Raw genomic sequence first — 17,479 nt, 5'->3', positions numbered from 1 at the left:
ACCTCTGATCCCTCTGGCAAGTCCAGCGTGGTCTTGTGTTCTTAGGTCAGGAGGCAGGGAATGCCCACTTGTTTCTCTCGTTGTGATGTTACTAATTGCCCATGCTTTGTCCAGATCAGTGGTTCTCAACCAGGGACGACTTTGCTCCCACTCCCCTTTCCAGGGGACGTGTGGCAGTTGTTGGTGGTTACAACTTGGGGGGAGGTTGCTCCTGGCATCTTGCGCGTAGAGGTCCGAGATGCTGCTATACATCCTGCTTGCACAGCACAGTCCCCAACAGGGAGAATTGTCCAGCCCCACGTCTCAGTGTTGAGGTTGAAAAATCCTGGACTAGGGGTTGTAAAATAGTACTCCGATTTTATCCCTTCTTTATCATTTTGTTAGAATGCTTTTATAAAGATACATGCTGCTCATCATGAGATTATTGAGTTGTACAGTTCATAAATGCTTGATTTTTTAAATTTACCAATTTTCAGGAAAATCAAGATTCTTATCCTCCACAGATGGCCATTGACTTTAAAAGAAAATTACAATGAACCATGGATTAAATGTGGATTTAATTTTTTTTCACGTTTTATTTATTTTTGGGAGTGAGCGAGCGTGAGCATGGGCGGGGCAGAGAGAGGAAGAGAGAGGGCGGGGTGGATGGAAGATCCAAAGTGGAATCCGTGCTGACAGTGGCAAGCTCGATGTGGAGCTTGAACTCACGAACCGCGAGATCATGACCTGAGCTCAAGTCAGATGTTCAACTGAATGAGCCACCCAGGTGCCCCTAGATGTGGATTTAAATTAGATCCATTAGATACGGATTTAAACCTACCTGAAGAGCATCCATCAGTTGGATTTACTATCACTTTGAGTTTGCAATGTCTCCTCTTGGCCAGAGGGAGCTTCTGCAGTTGGGTGCAGAGGCCTTTGACCCAGCCCTTGTCTTGGTTGGTTTCCTTGCTCTGGCGTAGAACGAGGTGTCCAAGCTCACCTGTACGTTTCCTGCCACTGACTTGGTGTCATCTGTTTCTTTGAGAAGCCTGCCCTGGCTGCTTTTCCCTAAAAGTGAACAAGTGAGAACTCGAGACCACGGTCTGGACGTCAGGGATGCTTACTGTACTGTGTTGGTGATTGTTTCTAGGTCTTTACTGGGGACAGAGCTGGTTACAGATACGCATGTAAAATTGTCTACCTTCTTTTTGTTCGAAACTGATACCTGAATTCAAGTTCAGGGAAACCAACCGGTTTTAAAATACTCCATATTCTATAAGTACTAAAGCATCTTAAAATTTTACTTTTAGATGGAATCAGCGTGAGTGGCTTTCCGTTGTGCAGTCCCTTTCGACAGGTCGTTCGGCCTCGAGTGGAGAGCAAGCCTGTGAACGCCCCTGAAGGCGGCAAACCAGGAGACCCGAGCCACATGAAGGTGAGTCCCCCCTGCACAGGTACGGTCTGCTCGGTGGCTTGGTGTTCTCGGTTTCGGCCACTCTGCCTTTTTGAGGCAGAGTGTTGAGTGCTCTTCAGAAAAGAAAGAAAGAGAATCGTGTTGGTGGAAAGCTGGTTCCTCAGTATTTCTCCCTGTGGCATGTTTTGGAAAGCCGTTGCAATGAAGCTTGTATGATTGTGTGGTTAAGTCTCATTTTTATGAAATACTGGGAATTTGGGGGTTGAGTCAAGGAGTGCAGTGATGAAAGTGGAATGTTTCCTACCTTTTACCTGTTTGAAAACTGTATTTATTGAATGACCATTCTCTGTATTCATCCCAAAACTTAATCTTTTGGCCACCAACCACGAATTGGTTTCTGAGTGGTGAGGAAGTCAAAATGAATACACACTGCTAGTGTAAAGGTGCCAGGGACTTCTGGCAGAGCAGAGGACGCTGTTTGCCAGGAGCCCTGGGAGGGGCCTGAGCCCGAGCTTGGAGTTTGGCGTCCACAGCATTTGGGAAAGCTCTGTCGGTCTGTGCCTGTCCAGGGACGGGGTGTAGCGAGAGCACCGAAGGCCTTCACAGCTACGGCGGGGGTGCGGGCAGCAGGGTCACCAGAATGGCTTGTCGAGTGAGCATGTGTTGAGGCCCAGCCCTGTGGGTGCTGCGTACAGTCTCGACACCAGCATTTGGGGGGTGTTGATTGAGGGGACCCACCCACCGAGCTTGACCAAGCTGGTTGCGGCATGGAGAATGTTGAGCACGGATGCTCTCTGAGGAGAGGTCAGGGCAAGAGGGACGCCAGCTGCTTTTGGTCGATGGCGGTCCTGTCCGTGGATGGAAGTCACAGGGAGTCGGGTTTCAGGGAGTCCTCCCCGCCACTGAGGGCGCCGCAGTAGAGAGAGAGGTGCTGGTGTAGCTGGGAGCTGTCCAGCATCTGGCTCCCGCACACTAGCCCGACTGCGGGTTTGGGCTCCTCTGGGAGCCCGGGGACTGGATGTGGGAAGATGCTTCACGGCACGGGAAGGAAGGCAGGGAGGTGCGGTGAAACCGCAGGGCACGGGATGCTGTCGGGGGAGTTCGGGGCACGGAGGGATGGGGAAGCTGCAGCAGTGATGTCCTCGTGGGTCCTTGGGTGTGACGTCCCCTGAGGCCTCCTGACAGCCAGCCCTGGCCCGTCGTCGGTTCTCCTCCCTGCCCAGGCCCCCCGAGGACCGGCACTTTCCTCTGCCGCTTCGCTCCACCGTCGTGTGGCCTTCCCCACGGGACAGACTCTTGGAATTGAGGGCAGAACCTCAGGATCCCGGAGGTCCTCATTCAGAGTTGGTTGGGTCGTGGTGGCTGTGCCATCAATTGCGTTTTCTTCAATTGAGCGTTGCAAGGCTGGGTGCGCTGTAGTCTTGGGCGGTAAGTGTGTATAGATGTAAGATGAGTGTAAACGTGCTTAAATGGAAGTGCCCAACTGGCGTTTCCGTTTGCTGGGTGCGGCCTGTGTGTCAGGCCTGTGTCACGAGAATGCAAATGGACAGGTTCTACCCAACTTTCTGAGTAGGTGGTCTCCTCCAAAGAGAGAACCGTGGCTCTGAGGTGATGACACCACCAGTCCCCCCTCCAATCCCTGTCGGTTGCACCGTGACACCTTCTTTCTCTGTGCCTTTTCCCAAAATTTCTGAGAAACAGAGTCCCAATGCCTCTTCTTAAAAATTTTAATTCCAGGGGCACCTGGGTGGCTCAGTCAGTTGAGCATCCGACTTAGGCTCAGGTCATGATCTTGCAGTCCGTGAGTTCGAGCCCCGCGTCAGGCCCTGTGCTGACAGCTCGGAGCCTGGAGCCTCCTTCAGATTCTGTGTCTCCCTCTCTTTCTGCCTCTCCCCCACTCATGCTCTGTCTCTCTGTCTCTCAAAAACAGACATTAGAAAAAATTTAAAAAAATTAAGAAATCTAATTCCGGCATAGTTAACATACAATGTGATAGTGATTCGACAATTCCAAACAACACCTGGTGTTGACAAGTGCCTCCTTAATCCCCATCACCTATTTCCCCATCCCCTCTGGTGACCATCAGTTTGTTCTAAGAGTCTGTTTCTTGGTTTGCTTCTCTTTTTTCCTTTGCTCATTTTGTTTCTCAAATTCCACACACGAGTGAAATCATAAGGTATTTGTCTTTCTCTGACTTATTTCGCTTAGCATTATACTCTGTAGTCCTGTGCATGTTGTTGCAAATGGCAAGATGTCATTCTTTTGTACGGCTAATATTCCATTGTATATTTGTGCATCTTTATCCATTCATCAGTCAGGGGCCACTTGGGCTGCTTCCCTAATTTGGCTACTGTTGATAATGCTGCTATAAACATTGGGGCACATGTATCCTTTTGATTTTGTGTTTTTGTATTTTTTGGTGAAATACCCGGTAGTGTGATTCCTGGATTATAGGGTAGTTGTATTTTTAACTTTCTGAGGACCCTCCATATGGTTTTCCAGAGTGGCTGCACCAGTTTGCATTCCCACCAATAGTGCGTGAGAGTTCGCCTTTCTCCACATCCTCACCAACACCTATTGTTTCTTGTGTTGTTGATTTTAGCCATTCTGATCGGTGTGTGATGATACCTCATGGCAGTTTTGATTTGTATTTCTGTGATAATGAGCATCTTTTTTTTGTTGTTGAGATGCTTATGACATTTTAATTACATCTATGACCGTAAAGTAATGTGTTCTATAGGAACCAGAAACAGAGGGACTTGCATCAACTATATACCTTTGCTTTTGGTGCTACGGAGATTTCACCAGGAATTTATAAGGGTGGAGATTACAGTTGATCAATTAGAGGACTAATATGAAAACATGAAGTAAGTTTCTAAGTGAGTGGAGAAAATCAGATTGAAATATGACCTTGAGCTTTGGAGTACAGGAAGAATTGAATATAAGGCACAATAGTGACTGCTAAAATGCCTATCCTAAATTCCTCTTTACAACGTAAGTTTTATTTATTTATTTTTAAATGTTTTTTTAATTTACTTTTGAGAGAGAGAGAGAGAGAGATAGAGTGTGAGCGGGGGAGGGGCAGAGAGAGAGGGAGACACAGAATCCAATGCAGGCTCCGGGCTCGGAGCTGTCAGCACAGAGCCCGGCGTGGGGCTTGAACTTACAAACTGTGAGATCATGACCTGAGCTGAAGTCAGACACTTAACTGACTGCGCCACCCAGGCGCCCCTACAATGTAAGTTTTTTTTTTTTGTTTTTTTTTTTAAATTTTTTTTTTTTCAACATTTTTTATTTATTTTTGGGACAGAGAGAGACAGAGCATGAACGGGGGAGGGGCAGAGAGAGAGGGAGACACAGAATCGGAAGCAGGCTCCAGGCTCCGAGCCATCGGCCCAGAGCCCGACGCGGGGCTCGAACTCACGGACCGCGAGATCGTGACCTGGCTGAAGTCGGACGCTTCACCGACGGCGCCACCCAGGCGCCCCTACAATGTAAGTTTTAAAGATGACTGACTATCTGGATCCTGAGCTCCCCTTCTCTGACAGACATACCATGTCTACAACTACAATGGAGCAGCTGTCTCTGAGAATGACCTCAAGACAGGTACGACGGATTCTCTGCAGCTTAAACACGTAAAGAAGCCCCCCCACTTTGAAATGTGATGGGGAATCAAACTCCTACAGGGGCACCCACGATTGGAAGGGCTATCCTAGGTGTGGATGTCCTCCCCAGGGACTGAGGGATCAAGCCCCACATTCGGTACACCCTGTCCTGGGGATGACAAGCCCCCATTGACCTATGGCTTTGAAAATCAATGGGACATCACTCCAGCAAAACCAGAGGGCTATAGAAAATTCAGTCTTCGCTCTGAAAGGGCTTGTGGGCTATATCACTGGGTCACAGGGACGGCTCCGGAGCTGCATTTTTCAGAAACACATGTGCCATAGATGAAGGAGGGTGTTCACTACTTGTAGGGTATGTGCTAGAGGGACTGGGGTCTGTAGGAAGTTTCTCTAGGAAAGGAGGTGCTGAACATGTGTAGCCTTCCAGCCTAGTTGGCCCGACATGGGCAGATGCAGACTCGCACACCCTCTGTCTCCCTTGCTAGCAATGCTTGCTGCTTCCTGGTGTTCCCTGTGGACTCCCTCCGCCCCACCCACCTACCCCTGTAGAGGCCCCTTCCAGGTGGCTCCCATCCTGCTGTGCCTGGCAGGCAGCCTGAGGCAGGACCAACTCCTTCCAGAGGGGTCCTGCCCCCGGGAGGAGGGGAGCCGGCCGCACCCACCAGCATACTCCCAGCAGCTACGGCTAGGCCTCTGAGCCAGCCCTGCCCACAGGTGTGCTTGCAGCAGTCACAGCCCAGCCATAGCAGGACGATGCATACAGTCAACACAAGGGACACGCCTGGGGAACTCGGTTCTGGTGACCGGGCCGGAGCGCACTTGTGGGACCCCGGGGATGACTTCTCCACAAGGCCTCTACTTTGAAGACTGGGAGACGATGCAACTGATTGACCTGATACATATAAACAAGCACAGACAAAATGAGGAGATGGGAATATGTTCCAGATGAAAGAACAAGACAAAATCTCGAATAACTAAACAAAACAGTTATAAGCAACATGCCTCCTGAAGAGTTCAAAGTATTAAGACCCTCCCTGAATTGAGACAAGTCGATGAACTCAGAACTTGGACAAAGAGAGAGAAAATAGAAACAACAACCAGTCGGAGCTTGAATAAGTAACTCAAATGAAAGACCCACGGAGGGATTCACTGTAGATGAGAGGGGCCACATGATCTGCGATCTGGAAGACAGGATGGGAAAGCAAGGAGGCTGAACTGCCAAGAGAAAACAAAAAAAAATGAGGGTAGTTGAAGCGATCTCTGGAATGATGCCAAATGTGCTAACATTGCCACCGTATGGTTCCTAGAAGGAGGGGAGGGAGGGAGGGAGAGAGCGAGCGTGTGCACAAGAACATGTATGTGAAGAAATAATGGCTGAAAAGTTCCGTAACCTGAAGGAAACAGACCTCAAGGTCCAGTAAGCACAGAGAGACCCAGATAAGAACCCAGAGAGATCCACATGAAGATCTATCACCATCTAATCAACATACCAAAAGTTGTAGAGAGACTCTTAAAGGAAGCAGGAGAAAAAATGCTTCGCTACAAGGGAAATCCCATAGACCTTTCGGCTGGCTGTTGAGCAGAAGCTTGGCTGGCCACAGCATTGGTAGGGTGTGTTAAGGGTGCTGGTGGGGAAAACATACAGCCAAGAGTAGTCCACTCAGCAAGGTTATTATTGGTAACCGAAGGAGATCAAGGAGTGTCCAACACAAGCAAAGTCTAAGGGAGCTCGGCACCACCAGCCAAGCCTCACGAGGAATGTCCAAGGGTCTTCAGAAAAGAAAATGCCATAAATAGAAGCAAAAAAAAAAAAAAATTCAGGAAAGAAACCATCTCACTGGTAAAGGCAAATGGTACAGATTGTGGATCAGCCGCTTGAGAAGTAGCTTGAGAATTGAAAGAGAAAATAGTAAAATCGACAAGAACTTCAATAAGCAGTTAAGGGATACACAAAATAAAAAGATGTAAGTTATGTCAAAATACGAAAGAGCATCTTTTCACGTATCTGGCCCTCTGGATGTCGTCCTGGGAGAAATGTTCACGTCTGCTGCCCATTTTTCATTGGATTATTGGGTTCTGGGGTGTTGACTTGTACAAGCTCTTGGTAGATCTTGGATACCCCATTCCCCTCCATCCTGTGTCCAGACCCTTAGGGTCTGCCCCTGCTGGGCTTGGGCGTTCAGCATTTCCTGTGTACCCACCACCCACACTGAAACTTCAGACAGCCTGGGGACCCTCCTCAACCAGTTTCTTGGCAAGAAAACTGGAAGGAAAGGAACTAACCTTTGTGAAGTATGTCCTGCAGGCCAGGAACCGTGCCAGGTGCCATGTTCGCTCAGACACGTGCACCATTTGGGCAAACTGCCTACTAGATAAGGAAGGACACGGAGCTTTAGGGGGTTGCTGGCTCAGGCGTGCGGGTGGTGGATTAAGGGCTGAATCCACGTTACTTCTTCTTACCCTGGGGTCGGATCCTGAGTAGGACAGGCTCCTGTGTGTGCAGTCTGAGGAGGGCACTCTGGTGACAGGCAGGCAAGAAGGGGTGTGCGTGAGCATTCACGGGCACATAGGAGACCCGGTCGTGCTGGTAACTAACTGCAAACCTGTGAGGTTGTGCAAGTAAGCCTTCTGTGGTCCGGCTGCTTTCCTAGGGAGCCGTGTGGGAGCTGTGCTTGGGGGGGCCCTGTCACGGGGCTTCCTGGCTCTGCTCAGCATGCTCCCCAGTCCTCCCTGAAGCACGAATAATGTGACCTAATTGGAAATGTGCTAAAGCTGTAAAATTACCACCGAGGAATGGTGTAGTCATGGAAACCAGTAACCCGGTGAAAGCAGCTTCTAGGGACCCCCCCCCCCCCCCGCCCTGTGCAAGTGGGGAAGGCTAGCATGTGCTTCAAGAGATCCCCCAGAAAGGTTGTGTCCCCTTCTCTGCCAGCACTGATTGTGTCTGTCCATGTTGGGGACTGGTTTTCTGTATACTTTGTGAAGAATCTTCTTTGATTCATTCTTTTGATTGAAAAAAGAGGTGTGTGAAGTGGCCACACTTTAGAAATAATATTCCTGGAAGCCATGCTCTGCAGGACGGCTTCTCTTGACCCTCGATTTCCCCATCTGTGAAATGGAATAATCTTGCTTTGTAGGGTTTTTGGGAGGCTTCACTAATAGAAGAGCTTGGTAGGGGAGAAAAGCTGGAGAAAATCAAGAAATACCAAACTGAGACCTGATTCTTGTATATTAAGAGGAAAGTAAGATTGGGTAAGTGAGTCCTGGTTAACAGCGAGCAGCCCTGGGTGGGGCCGGGTTATGGGGTCACTGACCTGGCTTAAGTCGTTGGCTGTTGCTCCTGCTCGGGCCTGGCTTCCCCAGGGTTGGCGAGGCCAGTACGTGCCTCCGAGTCTGACCCTGTGTGCACAGTGAGGTGGCCAGGACTTCCCTGAAGCCCTCCCAGGAGGAACCAAAGCCTGGGGCACCCTGGCCTGGGCTGCGGGGAGGTTTCTCACCTGAGGTGGCCTGTGTGGCGTGTGTCACTCGGGGGTCCCCGTGGCCCTGCCTGTTGGAAACCTCCACCTTCAGCCTCTGGGGCTGGACGACACACAAAATCCGGGAGCCGGTCGGCCACGTCCACGCGGACGCTGCAGCCGTCGCTCGCGGTCTGTGCCCGAGCTGCCGAATGAAGACCCACGCCTCCATCTACAGCCTGGCTCTGTGAACGCCTCACGCCTGCCGAAAAGCAATCCGGAAGTCCTACCACAACCAAGGTTCTCCAGGAGGTGGGTGAGCGGGCCTGCTTCTGGCCCACATGTGCCCATCTGGCTGCTGGGGGCTTGATGGTACATGGCCATCCATGTCAACAACATCTTGTCTTTAAAAATGTCGGAGTGGGGGTCACCTGGGTGGCTCAGTCAGTTAAGCGCTCGATTCTTGATTTCTGGCCAGGTCATGATCTTGTGGTTGTGAGATTGAGCCCCTTGTTGGGCTCCATGCTGAGTGTGGACCCTGCTTAGGATTCCTTCTCCTCCTCTCTCTACCCCTCCCCTGCTCAGGTGTGTGTGCATGCTCTCTCTTGCTCTCGCTCTCTTCTCAAAATAAATAAATACTTAAAATCAGAATAGGAGTGTTGGCCACAGCCGTAATGGTGGCACCTTTGTCCACCTTTGGGCTGGTGTCCCAGCCACACACTCAAGACTCTCGAGCCTTGGTTTCCTGACCTACCAGTTGGGGAGAAGAGTCTGTTCGACGGCTGTCGGTGCAGAGCCATTGAAGGACTAGTTGGGCAGCATGTGGAGGAGGAACAACACCGGGGGTGCCTGAGTGGGGAGCGGGAGGGGGTGCTGAAGGGAGGGCCAGGGGCTTCCTGGTTGGGAGCCTCCGCCTCCCCCCCCCCCCCCACCGGAACCTTCCCGCCTCTCTGACACGGGCCCGTGTTCTGTCTCGTGGACGAGCCCGGCTGGGCCCACAGAGTACTCGCTCTCCTGCCGCCTCCGTGCTCTGTGCGATCCCAGCATTTCTCTGTTGAATGTGTTCACTGTTTCACCACGACGTAAACGGTGCCGGAGCAGAGGGTTCCTCCTCCTGTTCTCCTGTGTCCAGGCCTCCAAGAGGGCGGGACACATGGCAAGTGTTGGAGAAGTGGTGGTCGAGCACGTGTTTTGCCAATTTTGGGCAAGTTTCTCGCCGGACAGGAGGAGTGTTTGTTTGGAGGAGGCCAGATGGAACTCTGTTCCCCTGACTTCCACGGAAGGCCGCCCTCATAGTGTAAGTGAGCACGGGGAGCTGGGAGGCCGTCCTCCCAGAGCTTAGGCAGTATCGCCGCACGCGTCTGGACCCCGAGCACCCCGGGCCGGGGCCTTGACATCCTGGCTGCACGTGGTCGGTGGTCATCTGCTGCTGCTCCCCTCTCTGAGGTGTTTTTTTGTTTTTTTTTTTTTTTTTTTTTTTTGTCTCTTGGCTCTGTGGTTTTGTTTCTCCAGGGAGCTGGGACTGATAAAGACCACAAAACAAATCTCAATCAATTTAAAAGGATTCTCATTTTGCAAAGTATACTCTGACAATAATGAAATTAGAATCCGATAACTAAGTCTTTAAGTATTTTTCAAATGTTTGGAAACGAAACGACATACTCCTGATTAACCCATGGGCTGGAGAAGAGTTAAAAAATAAAAATAGCGAGTATTTGGCCATGAGTGAGCGTGAAAGCACAGCAGGTTGTTGGTAGGCTGTTGCCAGAACGGTGCTTCTGGGACGTGCCACTCCAGAGGCCCGTGTTGGAGGAGGAGGGCCTCAAGTCAGACCCCAGCTTCAGCTTGAAGAAAGTAGGAGAAATGGAAATTAAACGTAGTGCAGACAAGGAAATGAAGATCAGAACACAAAACGGGAATGAAAACCCTAATGTAGATGAGGAGACCAAAAGCCTATTCTTGGAGAAAAACGCAATTTACCAATCTGCAGCCAGCTTGACGGGAGAGGAAGGCACGACTGAATGCACCCGGAGCAGAAGACGTGGCCTCCTACAGACTCTACAGAGGGAAGGGAGGCGGGTGTTCTGAGCAACTCTGTGCCCCCAAGTCTGAAAAGCGAGATGGACTGGACAGATGCCTTGAAAGACACAAAACACCAGAACGTACAGACCGGGCTGTTGGGAGTATCTAAGTCCGCTAAGGAGGTAGAATTTTTTGTTAAAACCTTGGCCGTAGAACAAATCCAGGCCCAGGTGGCTTCACTCCTGCACCTCCTCAAACACGAACGGAGGATTAATCAGAGTCGTACATCAACTCTTCTTTCCAGGGCCTTGAAGGTGGGGATAATCCCGACCCGTTCTGTGAGGTCAGCACGACCTTGGTGACAGAAGCAGACAAAGATGACGAAAACGGCAACAAAGACTCCTGGACATGGCCGCAGACATCGTCCCCGACACCTGCTGGGTAGGGTTTGTCTGCGTAACGTGAAAGCCAACAAATGTCATTCTTCATTTCTGCAAACCAAAAAAGGGAAACTATGCAAACGTCTTAATAGAGAAGAAACATCTGACGAGGTACCATACCCGTTTCTGACAAAACTGTCGGTGAGCTAGAAATAGAAGGGAACTTCCTCAGCCTGCTAAGTGCACCCACCGAACGCCTCCACCCCCCACGGTGCTTACAGATGAACGCTGGCCACGCGTTCCCCGAAGGGCGGCCACGCGCTTGGCCGGGCTCAGCTCACACTGCTCGTCGCCGGCGCTGGCTGTCCACGTGCCTTGGGTCCGGGGCGTTTTCCCCATCCTGGCTGAGGGCTGTGCTCTGCCGTTGCCTGTCTGGTCAGCCTGCACACAGGCAGAGCTGGGCATTCCCCCTCCCCGTTCCCACCCGTTGCCTGCTCCCACCTCTATAGTCGTTCTGTGCCGATGTCTCCGAATTCCTCGAACTAAGATCCTCGTGGCCGCGGGGTGGTCCCTGCCACGTGGCCCAGTGCTCGGGCTTCAGCAAACCTTCTCTTGATCCAGGTAGTCCAGAGTACTAGGTTGAACATTGCCTGTCCATGGGAATTCTGTTTTCTCTGAAGAGATGGTCCTCGGTGTGGCAAAACAGGACTGTGAAGTTAATTTCTTCTCAATCAGTTCGAATCCCAGCACATTCAGATGATAGCTTACATCACATATTAAATGTTCTGGAATCTTTTAGCTTTTATAATAAAGAACTGTAAACGGTATAAAGGGCTGTGGGATGTACATAAAGTTCTCATGTGCTCTTACATTTGAGTAATTGTGTTTATGAATGGACAGATTGGAACGATCTGCTTAAGAAACGTAGTCTTTTTTTTTTTTTTTTTTTAACTCGAATACATTTGCTATGTTATGTAGATAACATGCTTTCTGAAGCAGCGTTCCAGATAGAAAAAGGCTCCATGAGCCTTTTGGGGCCTAGAGGCGGCAGAATTAAGGTTCCCTTTATCTGGGAGGAGAACGTATGTTAGGCCGTCGGTTCACGGTCCTCAACCTGCTCAGGGATGGTATTGGTCGTGCTGGCTGGAGTGTCTTGGCATGTGCTGCCTGGGAGATGGAGCACTTGAAGCAGTATGTACAGAGTAGCTCTCTCAGGCTCCTACCTTCACAGCGTGCAAGTGGAAATCACCCAACAGTTGGGGAAGATTAAGCAACGTGCCCGAGGGCAAGCGGTTCCACAGGAGAAGTTAAAATTCAAAACCGCACGTGCCTGAATCTAAAGCTTGTGCTATTTCTACGATACTGCGCTGCCTCTCTATAATTTCTAAGTCTGAACTGATTATGGGGCACAAAACATTCTCTATTGATTGAAGCCATATTTATAGCGCAGTGAGTATAAGCTTTCTGCCTACCTGACCCTGCGTTTCAATCTGTAAAATGCGGTTAATAAGACTTCCTCCTGGGCTGTTGTAAGGAGTAAAGTGTCTGCTATTAGCCCTGCTAGATAAGAAAAGCTTACAAAATGGCCAATCCAATTCACTTCCAAATTATTCGTAATCTGTCCCAGTAATAGAGAGATGGCGTTTCTTTCTACAGAGTTAAGCATAAAAGCTTCAAGGAATCCTTTAATCTGCTCAGCACTTCTAAAACTTAATAAGAACTTCAGCAGGAAGACCTGCGAGAGTCTGCTGCATGTGGAATTCTGAAGCCACGTCCAGGAGAGGTTGGAAGGATGCCCCTCGAGGCTCAGTAACACCTGTGGACTTGGGCCTGCCGTGGTTGTGTTCGCCTGAACCCCGTGACCTTTCGTCCACCCTTTTGGGAGGACAGCCGCAGCATGCCCGGCTCCGAGTGGCGGAGGGCGTGTGTCCCTGCACGCGAGCTGGAGTCCCAGAGCCCGCCTTCTGGTGGAAGGGACAAGCCGTAAACAGACGTGTCAGGTTGTGAAAAGTGCTGTCCAGAAAAGTAAAGGGTGAGCTGGGATGAGGCTCGCTTGCTGGTTTGGGTAGAACTGTCAGCGGAGGCCTTTCTGCAGGGATGCCGCGGACGTCCGTCAGGGAGATCCAAATAGTGCGTGCCGGTGATGGTCGGTTGTGCTGAAGTCAGGATGTTATTTGGAATATCAACCACAACTGCCAAAGTGTTTATTATAAGCCGTCTCCACCCCCCCCACCCCCCCCAGAGTGTTAGTCAAAGCCAAGGATGATCCCTTCTTAATCTCGGTATCCTCAGCACCTGGTACGGGGCCCAACACATGATAGGCTCTCAGTAAATGTTGAGTGAAAGAAGAAAGACAACGAAAAGGCTTCTAAAGTTTCTGTGTTCCCTCATTTCTTTTTGCTATTGATCATATGTTGCATCGGTTTGTAAACATGAGCATGTGTCTAAATCCTGCAGGGGCTGGTTCAAACCAGTGCTGGCCCAGCTGCATAGTTTGCAGTTCGGTAGTTCTGGGAGGGGGGCTGGGAGTGTGCCTTCCACACGAGGTCACAGGTGGTGCTGCTGCTTTGGGCACCGTGCTTTGAGGACCGCTGTCTGAAGGTATGGAATGTTGAATTTCTTCTTCTTCTTCTTCTTCTTCTTTCTTCTTTCTTCTTTCTTCTTTCTTCTTTCTTCTTTCTTCTTCTTGTTTTTTTCTTTTACAGTCCCTGGGACTGACTGTGTGTGTCCCTAACAACAGTTGTGACCTTCCTCAAGTATGTCCTAGATTAGCACATGATGAGCTCTAAGTAGCCTGGTCTGAGGGACCCCAGTCACTGATCTGTAGTACCTGGATTCCTGGGGAGGCATTTTGGTAAAGATTATAAAGTCTGAGCAGAAGCATACAATTAAAATGAAATTCAGGTATTAAAATGCTTTATTTTAGGGAAACACCCCCCCCCCCCCCCCCCCCATCTAGGAGGCCCAGAGACCTGCCTGATCCCAGCGTGGGCATTTCCATGGGTTGGGATTAATTGCAGTCCAGTTGGGGATTCTCCGAGCCAGTGGAAGGGCAGGCCTCTGTCCCAGGTCACCAGAGAGCAGGAAATAGTGGGGCATGAGCACCTGTTACTTACAAGGTGGTTGGGAGGGAGGTCACTGACTTTTCAGGGGCTCACCTCTAACTGGTGATTTTGAAAGGTGCCTGGAGGAAAAGCCAGGCGGGAACTTGGGGCTTGGAATCCTAAGCTCAGGTCCTTGTCTGAGTGTCCACACTGGGTGCGAGCAGGTTGTCGTGCTGGAAGTGCCTACACAGTACCCTGGAGGAGTTGCGTTTTTCATCACACAGCCTTCTCAGTGTCAAAACCCATGAAACACTGAGGAATAAATCTGACACCAGACGTGCAGTCTGTGCCCTGAAAAGGTGAGGAAGATGAGGGAGATAGGAAGTAGGGAGCATGGAAAAAGGGGCCTGATTTCAGGGGCTTCTCCTAGTCCCAGCAGTGCTACTTTGTGATGGGGATTAGTGTGGAGAGGGCAAGGCAAAGTCCTAAGACTGGCCTCGAGGGTTGGCCCAAGGAGCAGAATGTAAGGGGAACGGGCGGCAGGGTCATGTTCTGATGAGGACCTTCCAGAGCTGCCCGTTGGCATGGCCCCTTGTCAGAATCCGTCAGGGCTCCTGGGTGGACTCCTTCTCTGCCTCTGTATTCTGTCAATCTCTTTGCGTATCCTCTTGGATTTTTAAGATGGGTCATGTAGTACATTCATGGCTTAAAGTCTCATTTCCAAACAGCCACCAAGTGGCAATCTTGGAATTTAAGTTCTTAATCTTACGATTGCCTCTGGATCACAGCACTTAAACAAGAATCCGTATTAATGAGATTTACATAACACTCTTATTTTAGATGCTTTTAGTGATGTTGGGGTTCCTTGCAGGGCTAAACAAATGAACACAGACTGTAGTCTTCAGGATGACTTCGTGTTTTGTGTGATACAAACGACTTCCTTTGATAACTTCTGGTTATCAAGTTATCACGTTTTTGATAATCTTTGTGTCTTCTGAGAACCAGTGATACCTTGTTAGGCCCCGGTGACACTAAGAATTTTCTAGGCCACATAATTTTGGCATTGGTCATAATGACAGACTTCATGACTGCTGCTTAATGCGATCACTTCTGCATCTCGTGGCTGTTGGTACATGTTTTACCTTTGCTCCAGAGATGGCTTTTGAATTTCTTTAACAAGCCCTTTCCATTAGGTTTGTTTACTGTCCTCTAAAGTTCCAGCATCTGGCTTAAATTCTCAGCATGGTGATGAAGACTTCCCCTGGGACTGTCTGTCGACCTCCTGTTGATGAGATCCGATCTCCCCCCGCCCTCCTCCTCCTTGCACTTTTCACCAGATGGGACTCTCCTGGCACCATAACTTGCCCTAGGTGCCTCCTGCCCCTTCTATGTCGATGGAGGTCTTCTCGTGTTTCCTTATGTTCGGAGTCTTTGAAGTTTGATACCCTGGCCTCGCACATGATGGTCCGGTCGCTGCCAGAACCTGTCAGCCAGCAAGTCCTGTAGATGCTCCCTCCCCGGCGTCTCTCAGGCCAGCATGTTCTTCCATGGTCGCTCACACCCCAGTGCCTTAGTGGAGCCTTCTTGACTCCAGCTACATTCCTTTGGTCTTTTCCAAACGGCCTGGTCGCTCTGCCATCGAATCCACCTGTCACTCAGCCTTCCCCCAAGTACCGATTTTTCTTCAGCCTCTTTGTGCTAGAGAACTTACTTTCTCCCATGACGCCCCAGGTGGTCATTATCAACAGTGGGGCCCCACACAGGTGGAAGCATTTAGCACTGCTGCCGTCCTGACCTCCGTGAGCCACCCTGGGAGGTTGTTGGAGCACAGGCACGTTTCACACAGAAGGAACTTTTTAATCATTGCAGAAATGGTGGCAGCAAAAACGAATTGCATAGTGCAGTTGAGACGAGCAGAAGTGCAAGGAGTGGGTTTGCACTTTCCCACGGCCCGAGACCCCCCTCTCTCCCCCGCCCCCCACCGTGGGAAACCAGAGTGCGCACCATTTGGGATTGTTTGAATGTTCACGTGTGGATGCCTGTTGATGTGTTGCATGAACATCCCATACACGGATGCTCGGGCATGTTTTTATGAACAGGGATACCTGTGCGTGTTTTTTTTCCCTAGACCAAAATGAGATCACCATAAATATTTTATCACTTCCTTCAGTTAGTGCTATCCCATTCTATATTTTAGGAAATGTTTTTAGTTGCCTCAAATATGCAGAAGATAGAAACATTTGCCTCGTTTGATCCTCGAGTTCTATTTCACCTGATTGGTCCAAACCGGTGCAGAGTCGGGGACTGCTCATTGCATCTGGGTCAGCCAGATGGTTTCTCTTAATCTTGCACTTTGTTTGTTTGTTTGTTTGTTTGTTTTTTTGTAACCCTTGTGAAGAGACCAGGCCATTTGTCCTACCATTTGTCTGCTTGCTGCCCCATAGTACTACTCAATTTGTTCCTTTATCCTTTGATTTCCTTTAAACTGCAAATAGTATGTAAAGGCTTGATGGATATGGATGGAACATTTTTGGCTAGAATGCTTCACAGGTGAAGTTGGTACTTGAAGTTGGGTGACATTAGAGATGTAGAAATTAGATTATATCTAGCTTTCCACCTAAATTAACGAGGTTAAGGTTGACCCCTGGAGAGGGTGATGGGGGGGTCTGAGCCAACCTTGTTCTTCCTCTAGCCGCTAGAGAATATTCTGCATGTTGGTACTTGAGTAGTAATACAAATGCATCAGTCATGCATCTGAGGGTTTTAAAATCAGGAGATTATCCTTCGTGATTTAATGTCATTAAGGTTTTATGAAACGGGTTTCTAGATTTTGTCTCTAATGTGATCAGTGGCCTTCTCTCACTTTTTAGCTCAACTACCAGGGTCATTCAATTACTCAGAAATACAATGCCTACCAGTTAACAAAATGCTTCCTTTTTCCTTTTAATTTGTAATTTCACATTAAGGAACTGTTTACAAATGTCTTCAAATGTTGAGAAATTAGATTTTTTTTTATGCCTTTCTCCTCTTTTGAAGGAGGTGTTTGACTTGGTGTTTTTTTTTCCTAAACGTAATTTATTGTCCAATTGGCTTGTATACAACACCCAGTGCTTATCCCAACAAGTGCCCTCCTCCATGCCCATCACCCATTACCCCTCTCCCCCACCCCCCATCCACCCTCAGTTTGTTCTCTGTATTTAAGAATCTCTTATGGTTCGCCTCCCTCCCTCTCTGTGACTGTTTTTTCCCCTTCCCCTCCCCCATGGTCTTCTGTTCAGTTTCTCAAGTTCACACGAGTGAAAACGTACAATATCTGTCTCTCTCTGACTTATTTCATTCAGCATCATACCTCCCAGTCCCATCCACGTTGCTGCAAATGGCGGGATTTCATCCTTTCTCATGGCCAAGTAGTTTTCCACATGACAGTCATTATTCTGATTGCTCTGTGGTCCCCGCTTTAGGTAATGTTAGTTTTCTTGTGTGCTGTTGACACGACTCTTTTATCCTGGAAAGATTCATTGCTTTTTGTGACAAGAGTGGTCCCAGACCAGGGGTGCCG

The 17,479-nt window shown here is 49.4% G+C and overlaps 1 protein-coding gene across 6 annotated transcripts in view; it reads left to right on the top strand.

The window, feature by feature from the left end:
• Nucleotides 1-17,479, top strand: part of TRAPPC9 (trafficking protein particle complex subunit 9) — a 572,152-nt gene that overhangs the window by 189,283 nt on the left and 365,390 nt on the right. For all 6 annotated transcript variants that reach the window (XM_058699183.1, XM_058699185.1, XM_058699186.1 and 3 more), the window contains one exon: nt 1,290-1,414. In XM_058699183.1, the coding sequence (XP_058555166.1) occupies nt 1,290-1,414 (125 nt within the window). The remainder of the gene's footprint in view (nt 1-1,289; nt 1,415-17,479) is intronic.

Source organism: Neofelis nebulosa, chromosome 14 (genome assembly GCF_028018385.1).
Source record: "Neofelis nebulosa isolate mNeoNeb1 chromosome 14, mNeoNeb1.pri, whole genome shotgun sequence".
Classification (NCBI taxonomy): domain Eukaryota; kingdom Metazoa; phylum Chordata; class Mammalia; order Carnivora; family Felidae; genus Neofelis; species Neofelis nebulosa.
The sequence above is the reverse complement of the archived record's forward strand: the minus strand, read 5'-3'. Positions and strand labels throughout refer to the sequence as shown.